Source organism: Heliangelus exortis, chromosome 29 (assembly GCF_036169615.1).
Source record: "Heliangelus exortis chromosome 29, bHelExo1.hap1, whole genome shotgun sequence".
NCBI classification, from domain to species: Eukaryota; Metazoa; Chordata; class Aves; order Apodiformes; family Trochilidae; genus Heliangelus; species Heliangelus exortis.
Genome location: NC_092450.1, coordinates 3,913,898 through 3,930,608, shown reverse-complemented (window position 1 = coordinate 3,930,608; position 16,711 = coordinate 3,913,898). Strand labels below are relative to the sequence as shown.

Here is a 16,711-nt window from a genome sequence, read left to right as displayed (position 1 = left end):
GGGATACTCCCCTACTGAACTTGCTATCCAACGTGTACCCAAACAGGGAACACTCAAAATGTGCTTGTTTTGGCTAACTGATTGTACATGACTTGAGTTCTGCACTCAGGGGTGTTTTGGTGCTTGAAAGTGAAAATTCCCATCTCTAAATTCCATGATGAAAAGGTTTCATAATGCATTTTAGTGGACCCTTAAGGAGACTTTTTCACGGGGCTTAAGTCAGTGCCTTAAACTGTGTCTTCCCCAGACAGAAGTCAGTACCAGTAGGTTTTTATTTAGTTTTCTTATCGCAGGGACCACCCGAGCATTGGGCCTGGTGTGTGTTCTTCAAAGGTTTTGCCCAGTTAGTCTTAAATGGTGAATAAGCTGCTGCAAACTTCTGGGTTTTAGGCATAATCTGACACGCTGCATCTTCCACAGGTGGGGCTTGATACTTGTAACTGATTCACACAAAAAAGAAATTTCTCCCCAACATTCTTTCTGGTTGCATCAGAGAGAAGCAAAGATTTATTAGCATTGATTTCCCCCTCCCCCCCAAGAATCCCAATCACAGTAGAGATGAACTCAGGTAACAGTGATTAGGCACAGCAGCTGGAAGCAGCAGACAGGCTTCAGAAAGCTCTGGTGACAGTGACAGCCTTGAGTAACTCAACCAAGTGCTTGTTCTTGCTCATCACAGAGATGGGAGAGCAGGGGCTGGGGACAGACTGGCTGGGTCCAGGGGCCATGGGAAGGGCCTCAGTGGAAGATGCTGGGTTTGCCAATCAGTCCTCAGACTCCCGGTTGTTTCTAAAACTCCCTGTTGAAAGATGAAGGGAAGCAAGGATTATTTGAAGTGTTATCTCAGTCAGAACCAAGAGAGTCTGAGCAGTATCCTGACTTTCTATACTGATGGTTTCAGGCCTTTTGGTCTCTGGCCAATAATTTTATGATCAACTGTGAGTCGTTGATGGAAACCAGCATGTTTGTGAGACAGACTACAGTTTTAACTCAGGTTAATGTAAATAATGGAAGCCTCAAAGTAGGATAACTTTCCAGTCTTTTTTAGGAAAAAAAAAAAAAAAATAGAAGAAAACCTTTCTAAAGATTATAACTTCGTGATAATTTTCAGCATCAGGCATTTGTTTGAGATGCTGTCAGGACCTGGAGCCTTACCGGATCTCAGTGTTTTTATGGCTTCAGACACTTCCTTTATTGTTGCTCCTCTCTCCAAAGTTCTATTCCCTTCCAGGCAGAGCTTCATGTTTTCACCACCTCCTGGAACCAGAGCCATGAAATCAGACATGGAGAAGACCTTTTGGTCACTCCCCATCTTTTGCTACTTCAGGATTTTGCAGCTAATACCCCTTATATTTTAAATGCCTTGAGTGTCCCAACTATTCCACCCTGCTTAAACTATTTTTTCCCCCTTAGTGTCAGTTACATTTCTAACATTTGGTTTCATTCCAACACTACTGACTTCTCTCAGTCCCCTTGGACTGGGCATTGTTTTTCCTTTCTTCCCTTCCTTTGCTCTTTCTACACATCTTCTGATACAACTCTTCCTGACAAACTCTTCCTTTGAGTCACTTGTGAAAGTGCCACGACTTTGGTCTGTTGCTGTGTAAGAACTAATGTCAGAGTGGACTTAAATACAGAAGGGAGTTCTCATATCCTTCCCTGCTATTCAGAGAGAAAAATGAGTGTGGGGGATGTGTTTTTACCTTCGCCTTCACCAGAGCTGCCAGGCTGGGACTGGGAAGATGAAGAGCGGGAGAGGCAGGATTTGCCCCCTCCTCCACCACTGCCACCTCCTCCACCTGACATTTTACCACAGGTTCCACCTCCTGTTCTTCCTTCACTCCCTCCTCCTCCACCTCCAGAAGAGGAAGTTCTTCCATGGGATCCTCCACCGCTTCCTCCACCTGAGGACCAACCACTTCCTCCTCCACTGCTTCCTCTTCCAGAAGACCAGCTAGTTCCTCCATGACCTCCTCCTCCTGAAGATCCACCACCAGCTCCTCCCTGTGAGATGCTGTAAGGAGGAAAGGTTCTGTGTGTGTGTGACTGATGGCAGCATCACCAGTGTGACATCCTGTCGGCTGCATTGAGGACACTTTCTGACTCTGAGCTCCTTGAATGGCTGAGGAAGTACTTTTGTGTGAAACACGTTCTAGGTAACTGGCTTTAAGCTATCCTGAATTAAAATTAACTGGTCTACACAGAAAAGAAAGATAATGGAAAGCTTTGGAGGCCTTTCAAAGTATGTACCTTGAGAATTTATGAAAGACAGTTATTTTCTTTCTTGCCTTTCATTTTCCTACATAACTGTTTTTCCTGATTGTAGTTAGGAGAAGGAATAGCAAATGATAGCTCTAAATACTCTTGCAAATATTTTTGTCCAGTTCAAGAATATCAGAGCTTTTTATCCTGCCAGCTATGATTCAAATTCTGTACGAATCCTTCTGGCTGTAGTAAATATGGTGATGATTAATTAGCTGCCCTGGTTCCTAACATAAATATTGCCACGTTGATCTTGCTTGTTTGCAAAGAAGGGGTGTTAATTACTTTGAAAGCACATACTTAATATGCTGCCCTTCCTCCAGCAGTGCCCGGTACTGAGCAATCTCCTGCTCCAGACGGGTCTTGATGCCCAGGAGGAGTTTGTACTCCTGGTTCTGACCCTCCATCTCACAGCGGATGCTGGCCAGCTCCTCCTCCAGGGGGTTGATCATGGCCTGGATCTGCTGCAGCTGCAAACCGTAGCGGCGTTCCGTGTCTTCCAGGTTGGATTGCAAAGACTGTATCTGGGAATGAGAGAAGAAATGCAGTGTTTATGGGAATGGGGCAGGATTAGATCATTCTCGTGCCCCAAATGAGAAAAATGGTACGTGGTGTCAGATGCATCCAGCACCTTCATTAAAGGCCGTGCTGGCTACAGCTGATCTGCACCCCCCTGTTCTTTGCAGATCAGAGGATCAGAGCAATCCCTACCATGCTGATCTGAGACTGCAGCTCGATTTCCAGGGTCTGAAAGTCACGTCTCAGCGCAGAGACCTGTTGGTTGCTTGATTCTACTTCCTGGCCACTTGAGTGGACTTGTTGGCTCACTTCCTCCATCTGAAAAATTAATACAGAGAACTTTAATATTGAGCTTTACTGTCAGCACGGTGATTTATCATGGAGCATCTGAAAACACAAGTTGAAGCAGGACTGCTTGGCCTACAGGTGATCTTTAACCTTGTATATACAGCCAGTGCAGTTCAAGCCCACTTGTGATTTCCTTCACTTTGATCAACAAGATGCTGCCATTATATCCTAAAAATGTTGTTGTTCAGAGTGTCATTTATCTACAGTTCTTAACAGAAGTTGGTATTGTTTTGCTTTTTTAATGTGAACATCCATTTACCTTGCCTTCATACCACCTTTCAACCTCTTCACGGTTCCTCTTGATAACATTTTCATATTCTTGTCTCAAGTCATTGAGTTTTTTCAGCAGATCCTCTCCTGGAGCAGCATTCACCTCCACATTCACATCACCACCGGACTGTGCTTGCAGCGATTTCATTTCCTGCAGAGAAAATCCAGGCCCAAGACAAATGAGCAAAAATAATGGAATTGCTTTGCAAAAGAGTTCTGAAGTCAGTTAACTTTCTAGGAGAGCAGGAGGACTGTTCAGTGCAGAGGATGTTACCTGCCAACCCTGCCCACATTGCCAAGACTGTAAGATTTCTTGTTTTTCACTGCTGTTTGCATTGCAAGGAGCTGGTTCTTACCTCCTCGTGGTTCTTCTTGAGATCAATCATCTCCACCTTTAGAGACTCAAACTGCATTTCCAGGTCAGTCCTGCTCAGAGTCAGGTTATCCAGCAAGGGTCTCAAGGTGTTGATGTCAGCCTCCACGTTCTGCCGGAGTCCATACTCTGTCTCATACCTGTGCCAGGGGCAGGGCAGGAGGGTCAGCCCTGCTCTGGGGCTCTCAGACCTTCTGCTGACTGCTGATGAAAGTTCATGTACTGCAGTATCTCAGTGTCTGTACTTTGTTGCTCATAGCATCTCTCAGCCAACAGAATTATGAAATTAGCAGCCAGTACTTAAGTATAATTCATGCTTTCATTCATTAAGGATCATTAATTAATTAATTCATTAAGGATCATTGCATAAATAAAGAGGAATTTCAAAGCTCTGCACTGTTCTGCTTCCATGGAACCAGGAGGAACCCTTGTCTTTGTGGAATGATATTTGTTTATGAAATGAATTAATGAAACTAACTTGAGGAAAGTAGGAGAAAGGAAGTCAGTGTCTAGAAAAGAGGAATATATATTTACTTTATCCTGAAGTCTTCTGCAGTCATCCTTGTGTTATCGATATCCAAAAGTATCTTGTTGGTTTCCACAGCTGCAGTCACAAGCTAGAAGAGAAAATGATGTGCTGAGCAAAATTTCCCCTGTGAATCTCTCAGGTTTGCACAAGAGACAGAAATATGAATGTGATCTTCTTGTTCTGATTCCCAGGTGTCTTGGGGGAACAGCACTCCCTACATACAAAGGCCTGGAAAGGTCTTCTACAGTGCAAACCAAAGATGTACCTGGTGAAAATAGCTTTAGAATGGCAAAAACTGTTCAGAGACTACAAGAGTCCTGTCAAGAGCCATAGCTCCATCTCCCTCACAAATCTGTCAGTGCTGACAAAAAACATCCTACCTGACTTTGAAGATCTTCAATTTTTTCATAATAGTGGCTGTAGTCCTTTGCACCAGTAGGGCCTTGCTTCTGGTACCATTCCCTGATTAACTGCTCAAGCCGAGTGTTCTCCAGTTCCAGGTTTCTGACAGTGTGCAGGTACGCAGCCAGGCGCTCGTTGAGGCCCTGCATGGTCAGCTTTTCATCGCTGGAGAGAATCCCCAGGTTCCCTCCAGGAAAGCCTCCAGTGCTAAAGCTGCCACCACTGAAACCAGCACCACCTCCACCAAAGCTTATTCCATAACCAAACCCGCTCCCACCTGACCCAAAGCCTCCTCCCATGCTGCCACAGCCCATTCCCCCTCCATAGTAGCCACTGCTCATCCCTCCTCCATAGCTGCTGCGCCTCATCCTGCCGTAGCCACCGCTGATGCCTCCCCCGCTGTAGCTGCTCCTGGAGCTTCCTCCACCACAACTGCTGCCAGAAAACCTGCCACCACCACTTGTTCTGGAAGTGATCCTTCTTGAGGAGACAGAGGAATGGTTACTGCCCCCTCCACCGGCGCCGCTGCCGGCGCTGCCGCTGCTCCCTCGCAGGCAGCTCTTGGGGATCTGCTTGGAGCCACAGCTCATGGTGGCAGCAGCAAAAGATTCGGGTTCAAACTCAAAGCTGGTCTTACAGTTGTGCTGGAATCATAGCTCCAAATTCCACCCTCCTGGTCCGCATTTATACCGGAGCAGTGGGTGTCACCAGCTGAGGGAGCACCCCTTCCCATCTGCATTTGCAAGCTGGAGTTTTTTCTGCCAGGGATAATTTGCCAAAGTGAGATGTTTGGTGGTGTCAGGAAGCTGAACCCATACTCAGACTATTGGTGACCGTTTGTTTATTAACACAAGGCATGTAATTTCTTATGGGTGGCTCTAAATTAGGCAGATCTTTTCCGTGATCTAGTTCACTGCCTTACAGTCATCTGAATTAAATTCATCCCACTCACCTCATCTTGTTCACATGTCTTTCAGCACAACAAGAAAACACCACAATACAGGACAGTAACGAGTGTTACTATCTCTTGTTTACAAAACCATTCCTTATGCTCTTTCCCCGTTCAGATATTTGCCAAAGAATCCCAGCTGATTTTTTTATAGTTAAGTGACATTGTAATAGGCTCTGATATGTAGCTATCTTATGCTGTAGGTGCCTTATTTGTGGCCTTTGTTGATTTATGCCTTTTGAAAGCAGGCTGTATTTTGAAGGGACACTGAGCTCCCCTCTGATGTCTGTGTAATTTCTCATAAAGACCTAGAGAACATTGGCAGATACCATACATGTCAGCAATTTGTTCCAAACATACATTTACAAGTTTGTTTTGTAGATAAAAATTTATTAATGAAAAACAGCTCTGTGTAAGACTGCAAGGAAAAGAAGTGTGCCAGGGAACAGCTCCTCCTGTGCTGGCACCAAACGCAGTTACAGGATGGTCAAGAGACCTGGGGAAGCATCCTGGCTCTGGGATATCTCTCTGGACATGTCTGGGAGTATGAGAAGTAATGTTCTCACTGCTGAAGGGATTTCCAAATTTCAGTCAGGATGTTTTCCTTCAGCAATGCAAATACAAACATATTTACCCAGAGGAGGAGGACAAGTCCCTGGCTGGGGGATAAAGTCAGTAGGATGCACATCAATTAGAATTTTCCCTTTAGTTTTGTTTTGCATTCATGGACACAGCATGGCCAAAAGTAGGAAATATCTTGCATCTTCCTCTTTTGCATCTTTTTCAAATACTTAGCAGTGCATTGTCCAGCTGAGCATCCCCTTTCTTCCCTCCTACAGCACCCTGAGTCTCAAACATTTGCAGTGTCTTCCCTGCCTCTCCTGCCAGCACCACTCTGTTTGCTGCTGCTCTTTGCAGGCTGAGTGAGTTGTGTGGTGTCCAAGTGCTGCACTGCTTTGGTCTCCTCTTGCTCAGCCTTGGTGATGTTGGTTGTTGCTAATTTAGAGGTTTGTTTGTTATGGCTTATAGCAAGTGTTTGTGGAAACATCTTTTTATAAACACCCCTCCCATCACACCCTCACCCACACAGCAGGACACACCTGAAGTTTCATCCTCTGCCAGCCTTGGTTTCTGAAAGGTGTGAGGAAGCCTCCTCAGGCTGGGAGAAATTTACATGGTTCACTAGAAAATTTTGAGGGGTCTAAGTCATAGTTCTTCCTTGTTCCAGTGAGAAACCCTTTTCTCTTCGGGTGTATAAAATTCCATACTAACTTTTGGGTTACATTCTATTTAGCTGTTGGGTTCCTGTTGCTGATGCCCATGTTGCAAGGACATGGGTAGGTTTTGGGCATCTGTGTTGGGCATCCTGAGCCCTGGCTGCTCATGGGTGTCCAGGCAGAGTCTCAGGTGTGTTGGTTTTCAGTATTAAAGAGCTCCTTTGGATTCTCTTCTTCTTGAGATACCTCTGAAAGGCTTCTCCAGAGAAGCTGCAGTTGTCTTTGCCTCTCACACTGGTATAAAAAGACAAGTGACTTGAAATGCAAGATGAGACTTGTTTTAGGATGGATTTTTTTCTTTTTCTTTTTCACTGGGCATAGCTAGGGGCGAGAGCCCACAGTCACAGGGTACCCTCGTTGATGGGAGTGCAGTGGCAGTCAGGAAAACCTGCCTTATGTGTTGACTGACAGTATTCAGGTCACAGCCAAAATGGGAGAGGGTAGAGAGGAGGAGGAAGATGCCCTGAGGGAGAATGACACCATAATTGTTTGCAATGAAGCCTGTTGATTTTCCTGTCATGAAACTGTCAACAGCTGCTGCCCAGAAGGGGATGGTGGACTATTAGAGCCTGAGGGCTCACCCAGTGTGGGCATGAACTCCCCCAGTGCCCTTAAATGGCAGAACTGTCGTGTGCTTCATGGTGTGTTGGCTGAAGGCAGAGGCTGGGAAGGAATGGAGTCTTTTTCCTTTGGGGTGTGCGTGGCAGCAGTGAGGGGTGAGGCTGAAATGGGCTCCGCAGCGTGTTGGGGTGATGGCGTGGGGATGGGTGTGTGGGCTGAGCTCCTACCAGCTCCCATGGCACCACCTTTTCTGAGCACTCACAGCCTCCTTTGGACTGACGTGTTTGGGAGAGGCTGCTAAGCACAGCTGTGGGGGTACACCTGGGTTGTTACCCCCTCTTTTCTGTGTTTCAGTGGTAGTGAATCCTCTTCATCCTTCCTAGCTCTGGTCTGCTCTTGTCAGGAAAATTTGATTTACCCATGTTCCTATACAGAGAAAAACTGTGGAAGGTCTGTCTGAGGATATGACTCACTCTGGTAATTATAAATTATAAACTAACTTCATTATACAATCATCAGGCAATTCTATTAACACCAAATAATCCCATGGAACATTTTTTCTCCACAGTAGAAAAGAAACCCAGGCCCTGAAGTACTGTGAGAGCATCTTGAAATATTTTTAGCACTACTTAGTTAAACAGCATGCAGGATGTATTGTTCATTCTGTTTCTTTCCTTCTGTGTGTATTTATGGCTACATCTAATAAAGCACAGCAGTGTGTTTTTAGAACTCAGTGACATTCAGTGAGAACCATCTCCATATGGTCATTCCCTGCATGCCAAAACATCCTTAGGCTTTGTTTAAGTGAAGCTTTTAAAGCTTCTGTTTTTAAGTGAGAGAATAAGTCCACACCTCTCCTGATCTCTTCTGTAAGACAGGGTGTAAGTCTTGACACCTGCCCACACCCCAAGGTGTGTGATCACGGGCAATCTCCCTGGGATGGATCCTTCTTCTGTCTGATGGTCCTAACACCCACCAGGCACATACCTGCCAGTTCAAACTGGGCAGCAGAACTGGGAGATGATCTGCTGCCCTCCATGTCAGGGGGTTCAGGTATCCCACTCAGCAGGTATCCTGCAGACAGCTCTCCTGTAGGAAAAAAAAAGAATTCTTGCATTCATTGTACTTGGTCTGTTACTCATTCGTTATTGCAAGGGCTGGTTCTGATGACACATTAGAGGACACCTTCAAAGATCCATCCACCACCCAGTGGAACGATGGGGATTATGATAGGAACTGTAATTAGGTGAGTCAGGGCTGTGAGAGACCTTCAGAGCACAAAGCCTTTGGTGGGGAATTCCTTCAATTTGGGTCTAAACGGCCCCTTGCCCAGCTGGCTCCTTGGCAGCTCAGTGGCAAGACCTTCATCAGCAAAGGGTCTAAACTACATCTGTGACACTGTAACGCAATCACAGTCCCTGCGGAGAGCCTGGGAGTGCCTGTGTTCCTGCCTAATGACAAAACATTCCAGTGCCAGTCACGACCCATGAGCAGGGATCAGCAAATCGCGAGTTTCAGGTTGGTGCTGTGCAGGGAGACCCAGGGGAGGGCAGTGCTCACACACCAGAATCGGGTCACGGCAACCTCACTGCGAATGTGAGCACTGAGCAGAGGGGAGGGGGCTGGAGGGGTGGCCGAGCTGCCTGCCGAACCCCCAGCACCTCCCTCCCGCGCTGCTCCTGCTGGTTGCCCAGAATTTCTGTTGGGAGGAGATGAGGGGAACATTCCCAGATGGCTCCTCCCCTGGGCACCCTCCGGCATCTCGGTGAGAGCCGAGTGCCCTCTAGAGAGCACTCCAGAGCTCGCTCTGCTCCTGCATCCCCAGGGATCCCGTGCGGGAATCCCCGGGGCCCGGCCGGGCCAGAGCCCGCACCCCGTGCGCTGCGGGAGCTGCAGGTCCCTGCGGCTGGCCCGAGCCGGAGCTGACCGTTCTGTAGGTGCTGTAGCCCTGCATTTTTGTGTAGTATTAGTTGAATTACATATTATTCTAGTTTTGTTGTACAGTCTAACAGCACGGGCGGTGCGGCTGTGCCAGCCCCTCCGGCCCTCAGGGCCATCCTGTGTGCGGTGTGGGGCTGAGCCCAGGGCTCTCCCGCATCCTCCCGCTGTGCCACCTCCCGCATCCCTTCCCTCTGGAGCTGAGCAGGGCGAGCAGATGACACCTGATGGCGACAAGTGGAAGCCACTGAGGTGGCTGCTCGGCCGCCCCTCGCTTCGGTGCCTTGTTCTTGGCACAAGCAGCATCTGCATGTCATGGTAATTCATTATTCCAGCTCTTCGGAAGTTTTTATGTGAAAAAACTACAGTGCTCATGCAAAACTGCTGCTCGAGTTTCGGTGGAGCCGACCGGGCTGCCAGTTTTGCCCTCTGCAGGCAAACACGTTCAATGTCTCTGTACTCGGATAAACCAAAACAAAGCAAACCAGTGTAAATATTTTCCCAGTGGCTCAGGTGGGTGTCTCGTTGTGTGGCGACAGGAGGGAAATGCCCGCGTGGCGGCAGTTAGAAAGTGAAACCTCAGATGCCAAATTCACGGGAGTTCAGTTTCGATGTGGAAACCCCCTCCCACCTCAGAGAGGATCCTGCAGGGCTGGTGCTGGCAGTGCTGGGCTGGGGACGAGCTGGGGGGCACGGGGCTTGTACCGGGGGGCAGCCCCTTTGCTGCCTGGGGCCCCTCAGCCGGGGCCGCTGTTTCTGCCCCACCGCGGGATCCACCAGGGGCCGCCCCGGCACCGTTCTGATGCGGAGCCGGAACCCCGTCCCCACCTCACTGCCCCGAAACCCCGTCCCCCCGTCACCCCCCGCCCCGTCCCCAGCTGCCCAGAGCACAGGCAGCGCTGCTGTTGTTCCTCCAGGTGTGTGCTACGTTCAGGAGTGGGATTTGCGTAAATGTGCTGGATTTAAGATTCGTGTATTTTTAAATTTCTCAACAAAAGACTCCAAAATATTTTCCGTGTGTTTAGGTGTGAGGAATGTTTGTGCCATGTTATACAGGCTGTAAAAAGGGCTGCCAGGTCATCTGTTTTTTCCACTCTGGGTGTCTGCACAGTTACCCATGTCCAACCACCCCCTTGCTGTCACGAGAGCAGATTCAGGGTAAAAATTGAATGCTGTCATTGCAGCATCTGCCCCCAGCTCTGCTTACAGACACCCGAGAGAAGAGGCTCTTGTGTTGCACAGTCCCTGTCCCCTGGCAGATGTCTAGTACTGAAGAGATGGGATTAGCTCCACAGGGACTCACTTGGACATGGTTACATTACAGAAGTCCAGAAGACAGGTGAGGTCAGAAGACACCTTCCTACCCAAGATGATTGTCATGCAGGTCTGTGGAGAGGTTTCTGACTGACACTGTACTGCCCAGCAGCCAATGCATCTCATAGTTTAATGCCTGGCACATCTGAAGAGCACTGGGAGATGTGCACCAGGGATGGCTGCTGAGCTATGGATATCTATGGGAATGGTGTATAGGTGTACACCATCCTCAGCTTGCTTTTTCATGACTGGCCTTTCTGTTCTCCTTTAATTACAGCCTCCATCTCCACTTGCTTCCTCTTCTGTTGTTCTGCAATAAGTTTAAGCACAGTGCTCTGTGGGAAGCAGGCAGGCGTTTGCCTGAGCTGAGTGTTGGGGTAGATCCTGGAGGATCTCATGCAGGAACGGGCAGCGTGTGCTACAGGTTTGGACAGGCAGGAGATGGACAAGATCTGCAAGGTCAGCGGGGCCATTCTCTGGCTCCCAGTGGCAAAGCAGCTTTGTTCCCAGTGGGGTGTGATCCTGAGCAGTGGAGATAACCCTTGTGCAGGGTCAGCTTTTTAAAGGAACTCAGTTTCTAGACACAAGTTTCTTGATTGCATCAGGCAGAAGCAAAGTTTTATTAGAGAAGTTTTTTCACCAGCAGGTACATTACTGATCCTGACTAACCTGAGTAACTTCTAGAGATTACAGCATTACTAAACAGAAGCAGCAGAACAGAGAAGGTGGCCCAAATGGGCCCCTTTAGATACATGGCAAAGCATCGCTGAGTTACTTCTACTTTCTCTGCGTAGAGGCGTGCAGAACACAGTGTTCTTGTTTTGTCTGTGGGTTTCTCTGTATGTCATCTTCTAGTCCATTCCTCCTTAATCACAAATTCTCCTGCAGGTCACTGGAGAAAAAATACGTAGCAATATTATTTGACTAAACAGAGATAAAATCCTTAAATAACGAAAATTTGGTCTATGTATTTCCCTTACTGGTCAACAAGAGGAGTTGCCAGGCAACACAGAAACCCCCAGAAATTCTCTTTGTGGAAACACAGCTCTTACCCTGTATATCTCCAGTCTTGCAGGGTGGGACTTGGGGCTGGCAATGGGAAGCTGTAGTAGTAGTGTAAGTGTGGCTTGTCCTAATGACTCCTCCTCCTACACTTCCTCCGATTCCTCCTCCATGACTAGTGGGACAAATTTGGTGAAAGAAAAAGGGAACTTTAGAATTTTACATGACACTAACAAGGGCATAGAGTCTCAAACTGTGACTTTTACAGAGGCTTAGGTTCTTAGTTTGACTGTTCATCACAGGAAAGTTGCATTCCCAATCTGCAATGCAGATCCTAGACATTTTCATTTATTCTCTAGTGGATTTAGAGATCTACATACATGAGGTCCTGCTGTCCTCCTTCCAACAAGCACCGGTATGTCTGAATCTCCTGCTCCAGACGGCACTTAACGTCCAATAAAGTCTTATATTCTTGGTTCTGGCACTCTATTTCTGCTCTTATTTCTGCCAATTGCTGCTCCACACACGTGATCTGGGTCTGTAGCTCACCGAGGAGGTTGTTGTATTGACACTCAGTCTCAGCCAGAGAGGATTCCAAATTATTTCTCTGAAAAAACAAGACAACAAGTCTGTTATTTCCAATGCAAAACCAAAAGAGCTGTTCCCCACTGTCCCATTGCTTGGCAGGTTCATGCTCAGCACCCACCTGGCTGAGCTGAGCCTGGAGGTCGATCTCCAGGGCTTGCAATTGGCGTCTCAGCTCGGTAACCTGGTTGTTGCACGTCTCTACCTCCTGACCGCTTGTAATAACCTCCCGATTCACCTCCTCAATCTGAAAACCACAAATCCAGAAGAAAGAAGGTCAGAGAATGCTCTGGGTTGTAAATTGGGCTTGCTTTTACAGAAACAGAATGCAGTGAGTAACTAGGAAAAAAACAGTGAGCCAGGCAAGTGCTCTGTGCGCTGCACGTTAGCCACCGGCTTCAGCTGTTTGTTCTTCTTACAAATCACATTAACCTTGTGGTTACTAAGTCTCTTTAATCCAAATGTGGGATTTCTCAGTTTCAACAACACACCACAAGGCCTTGCAGCAAATGTGGCTGTTCCAGGTGGGACACAGTAAACTGGTCAGACAGGGTTGTGTCTGCTTGAAGCACGGGCTGTAATGAGTGCTGATCTCGGGCTTCACTATAAAGCAAGAACTGCTTATTATCTATGTATCTGTTTTCTGGAACTCTCCTGTGCCCTGAAACTTGGACAGCAGTTTGTTTTGCATCAGGTGTGTCACTTACCTTGCACTCGTACCAATCCTCAACTTCCTTGCGGTTGCGCGCTATCAGTGTTTCATACTGGCATCTCAAATCCTCCAAGATTTGCCTGAGATCTGGTCCAGGGCAGGCATTGACCTCCACACTCACATCCCCAGTTGATTGTTTCCTCAGACAATTCATTTCCTGGAAATATAACCCAGATCAGATATGTTCTGGTTTGGGAATTAGAAGCAGGAGGAGCAGAGCGTGGTGCTGAGAACAGCTCTCCCTGAGGGAACCTTCCCAGCTCAGGCTGTAAAAAGCACTGGAAGATGGTGCAAGTGTTTTTCCCAAGAAATCAGTTGGGTAATTTCTCATCCACTGCAGTCTGCAGCAATTTCATCCCCCTCTGGCACTCCCGGTGAAGAGCAGCAGCTGGAGCTCCCACACCACCCACCAGCTGAGCCCCACAAGAGTTTGGTGGGAAAGCTGCGGTGTGAAAGTGCTTTGAGTTTTGCTTTTCAATTTAGAGCAAATTCATGTAGGTAAAGCTTCATGTCAGAGCCATGGTACTCGCAGGGTACCTACCTCCTCGTGGTTCTTCTTCAGGCAGCAGAGCTCCTCCCGCAGTGACTCCAGCTGTGCCTCCAGGTCAGACCTGCAGAGTGTCAGCTGGTCCAGGACTTGGCGCAAGCCGTTGATGTCAGCCTCCACGCTCTGGCGCAGGGCCAGCTCCGTCTCGTACCTGGTTTGTGCAAGAAAGCAGAACTTGAGAGCAGGAACCTCTCACATGCTCAGTTGGAGCAGAGTTCTCCTTCCCCACCTCCCTGCTCTGACTTGGATTCTGGTGCCTGAGCCGAATGCGCTGGGTGTTAGATCTCTGCACTGCACTCCGTGTCTGTTACCTGAAAGCTTTTCTTCCACACTGATCTTTTTTCTGCTGGTGGGCACTCTATGCTTGGTACCACTCATCCAGCTGTGTTTTCTGTTTTGCTGATCCAAATCTACACTGGTCTGTGGTAGAAAGGCACCAACTATACCACTGAGGACCACTCCCTGCAAGGTTGGTCCCCAGCCCTCACCAACAAACATTGTTGCCAAAAGTTTTACCTGAAAATATTAATTAAAGGAGAGCTGGTGACCAAAACCAAATGTGTTTCATCACTCCACGCTGTCCTAATGTGGTGGTGTAGTGAGACTCCTCTGAGGTCTCTAATTAGTGCACTGAAACTCCACAAGTACCATGTAGGGGAGAAGGGAGGAGGCAGGGGGGTCAGCAGGGCAGAGGGACACTCACTTCACACGGAAGTCATCGGCAGCCATCCTGCTGTTATCAATGTCCAGAATGATCTTGTTGTTATCAATGGTTGCACAGACAATCTGGAAGAGAGCAGACCATGAGAGATGTCTCACTTCTCTCTGCTGTCACACTCTACAGGTGTATCTAGATTGCAGCTAGGTAGTGGCTCTTCACAATTTCCTTTTTTTTCTGTCACCTTCTGACTTAAGTAACTATACTCCTTGAGCAGAACAGTTGCAGGAGGCAGCTTTGCCTCCTTAACTCGTAGGAAAGAAAAGAGCAAGTGTACAGGTTGGGAACTGAAGTGTTGTGAGATGGGACTTCTCAAGTTCAAGGTCTGAGAGCAAGGTCTGCAGATACTTCACAAAGAAGTGAACCTAAAGAACACTCCTTGAGACATTAAGTCTCAGCTGACATTCAGGCTGGCATGATCTGAGCTTCAAGCTTAAGGTTCTTGAGGGAAAATAGTGGGAAGGTATCTTTAAGCCTTAAGATATTTTTAAGCCATAACTTTCACTGTGGGCATATTAATCTCAGGCTCTTTTTGCCACTGCAGCTATCGATTTAAAATGCTCAACTTTTCTGACCTAGGATTTATAATGCTTCATGTGATGCAGCATTTGATATTGGTACAGTCAAGACCCAAGGTAACAAAGCATCCTTTTCCTTTTGGAGAGGATTATCCCACCTGTGCCTCCTTACAGCATCTTTAATCTGCATCCACAGTCAGCAATGTCACAGGGAAACTTGCCAAAATTTATGAAGATATTTAACACCACTAGAGTTAGCTCTAACAGTTTCAGTAGGTTCTAAATACAAATTCTGAAATAACCTTTAAATAGAGAAGGAACAAAAGGGGGCTTACCTGATTCTGAAGATCTTCAATCTCCTTGTAGTAGCAGCTGTAGTCCCGGGGCTCACAGGAGAGGCCCTGTGTAGCATACCACTCTCTGATCCTGCATTCCAGCTCAGCATTTTCCTTCTCCAAGCACTTCACCTTGTCCAGGTAGGACGCCAGGCGGTCATTGAGATTTTGCATGGTGACCTTCTCATCGCAGGATGAAAGCAAACAGTCGCCACCAAGACCACCAACAACCACACCACCTCCAAGGCCAAAACCAAGGCCGTTGCCATAGCAGTTGCCACCTCCATAGCTCCCACCAGCCAAGCTACCAACACTCAACCCCCCTCCATAATTCACTCCACCGCAGTAACTCCTTCCAGAAAAACCTCTGGCACTGCCTATCCCATAGGAAGAAATCCGTGCTCCGCCACCACCACCAATGATACAGCTGCCACCACTGCTCCTGCCTTTGCTAGACACAGTAATGGTCTCCTTAATGTTGCAACTCATGGCGACAGCAGCTGGAAATGCAAGCAGAAGCCTAAAGCAAGATGCACAGCTTGATATGAAATCAGACTGCGAGTTGTCCGTGGCCACGAGACTCTATTTATACCTTCTACAGTGGGTGTCACCACTGTTTCTTCTTCCTATAAGGCTGGCTACTCCAGCCATTGGTGCCAAGAATAATTTCTCAAAGGGAAGTTTCCTTTCAAGAATCCTGGTAGACAAGGAAGATACTTTACATGTCTCTTGCTAATTTCGAAAATACATTAGCAATAATGTTTTATGAATCATCAGCTTTTTGTTTATGATGCAAACTTTACAACATTAAGCCAGGAAAAATACTGTTCTAAATTACATACCAGGAAGAAATCATTAAAGGCTATTGCATCAAAGAGCTCTTTATCTCTCATTAATTTATTTTCATTTTATTTTGAGTTGAATAAGCAGTTTTCCTGCAAGGTGCTGACGTTGGAATATGCAAGATGAAAAAGAAAGAATAAATATGAAGTTTGACTCTCGAATGATGTATGAGGAATGATGTAAGAACTTTGTGTAAAGATCAGAGACACAGAGATTAACCTTTAAGTCTCTCCGTTGGCAAAACAACAGCTCCAGAACCCTGCTACAAGACAAGGGAGACCATGGAGTGGTCTCTTCATGGACACAGATGAAACATTCTCCATCTATCACTGTGGCTCTCCAGTAATTCACACAGGATTCGGTTTTTTATGTGGAGGGGGTAAAGTTAAAGTACTTTAAATATTTCCTGTTCAGTGAAAGATATTTCTGCAGTTTTGATTATGGATTGCTGGGGAAGGGTGGGTGAAATAGTGAAAATAGTGAATGGGGGTGGAACATCCTATGGGCAGTTTCTCTGTCAGTGTATGCCCCATTCTAATAAGAGTCTTGGGGCTGCTGTCCTAGGGAATAGAAAGACAGAATTGCTGATGCAGCTGGCAGACCACACCTTGCCCAACAGAGTTCTGCCTGGCTTGGGGGAGATAAATTAAGTACAGGTTAGAAGTTGGTCTCTAACATTAATGCCTCCAAATCTTACGTAGGCAGAGAA

General features: G+C 47.2%; 2 protein-coding genes and 1 long non-coding RNA gene across 4 annotated transcripts in view; 1 reads left to right on the top strand and 2 right to left on the bottom strand.

Annotated features, from left to right (window-relative positions):
• Positions 1-16,711, top strand: part of LOC139788603 (uncharacterized) — a 126,855-nt gene that overhangs the window by 82,250 nt on the left and 27,894 nt on the right. The gene's annotated exons all lie outside the window — the stretch shown is intronic.
• On the bottom strand, positions 527-5,371 carry LOC139788566 (keratin, type I cytoskeletal 15-like). Its single transcript, XM_071728630.1, has 9 exons — positions 4,682-5,371; positions 4,307-4,389; positions 3,756-3,912; positions 3,389-3,550; positions 2,974-3,099; positions 2,563-2,786; positions 1,704-2,014; positions 1,156-1,257; positions 527-799 (listed from the first exon to the last, which is right to left on the bottom strand). The coding sequence occupies exons 1-9, from the start codon at positions 5,291-5,293 to the stop codon at positions 765-767; spliced, it is 1,812 nt and encodes a 603-aa protein (XP_071584731.1). The 5' UTR covers positions 5,294-5,371; the 3' UTR covers positions 527-764.
• On the bottom strand, positions 11,331-15,764 carry LOC139788581 (keratin, type I cytoskeletal 13-like). Its single transcript, XM_071728655.1, has 8 exons — positions 15,160-15,764; positions 14,292-14,374; positions 13,583-13,739; positions 13,037-13,198; positions 12,451-12,576; positions 12,125-12,351; positions 11,795-11,919; positions 11,331-11,634 (listed from the first exon to the last, which is right to left on the bottom strand). Exons 1-8 carry the CDS (start codon positions 15,646-15,648, stop codon positions 11,609-11,611), a joined length of 1,395 nt encoding a protein of 464 aa, XP_071584756.1. The 5' UTR covers positions 15,649-15,764; the 3' UTR covers positions 11,331-11,608.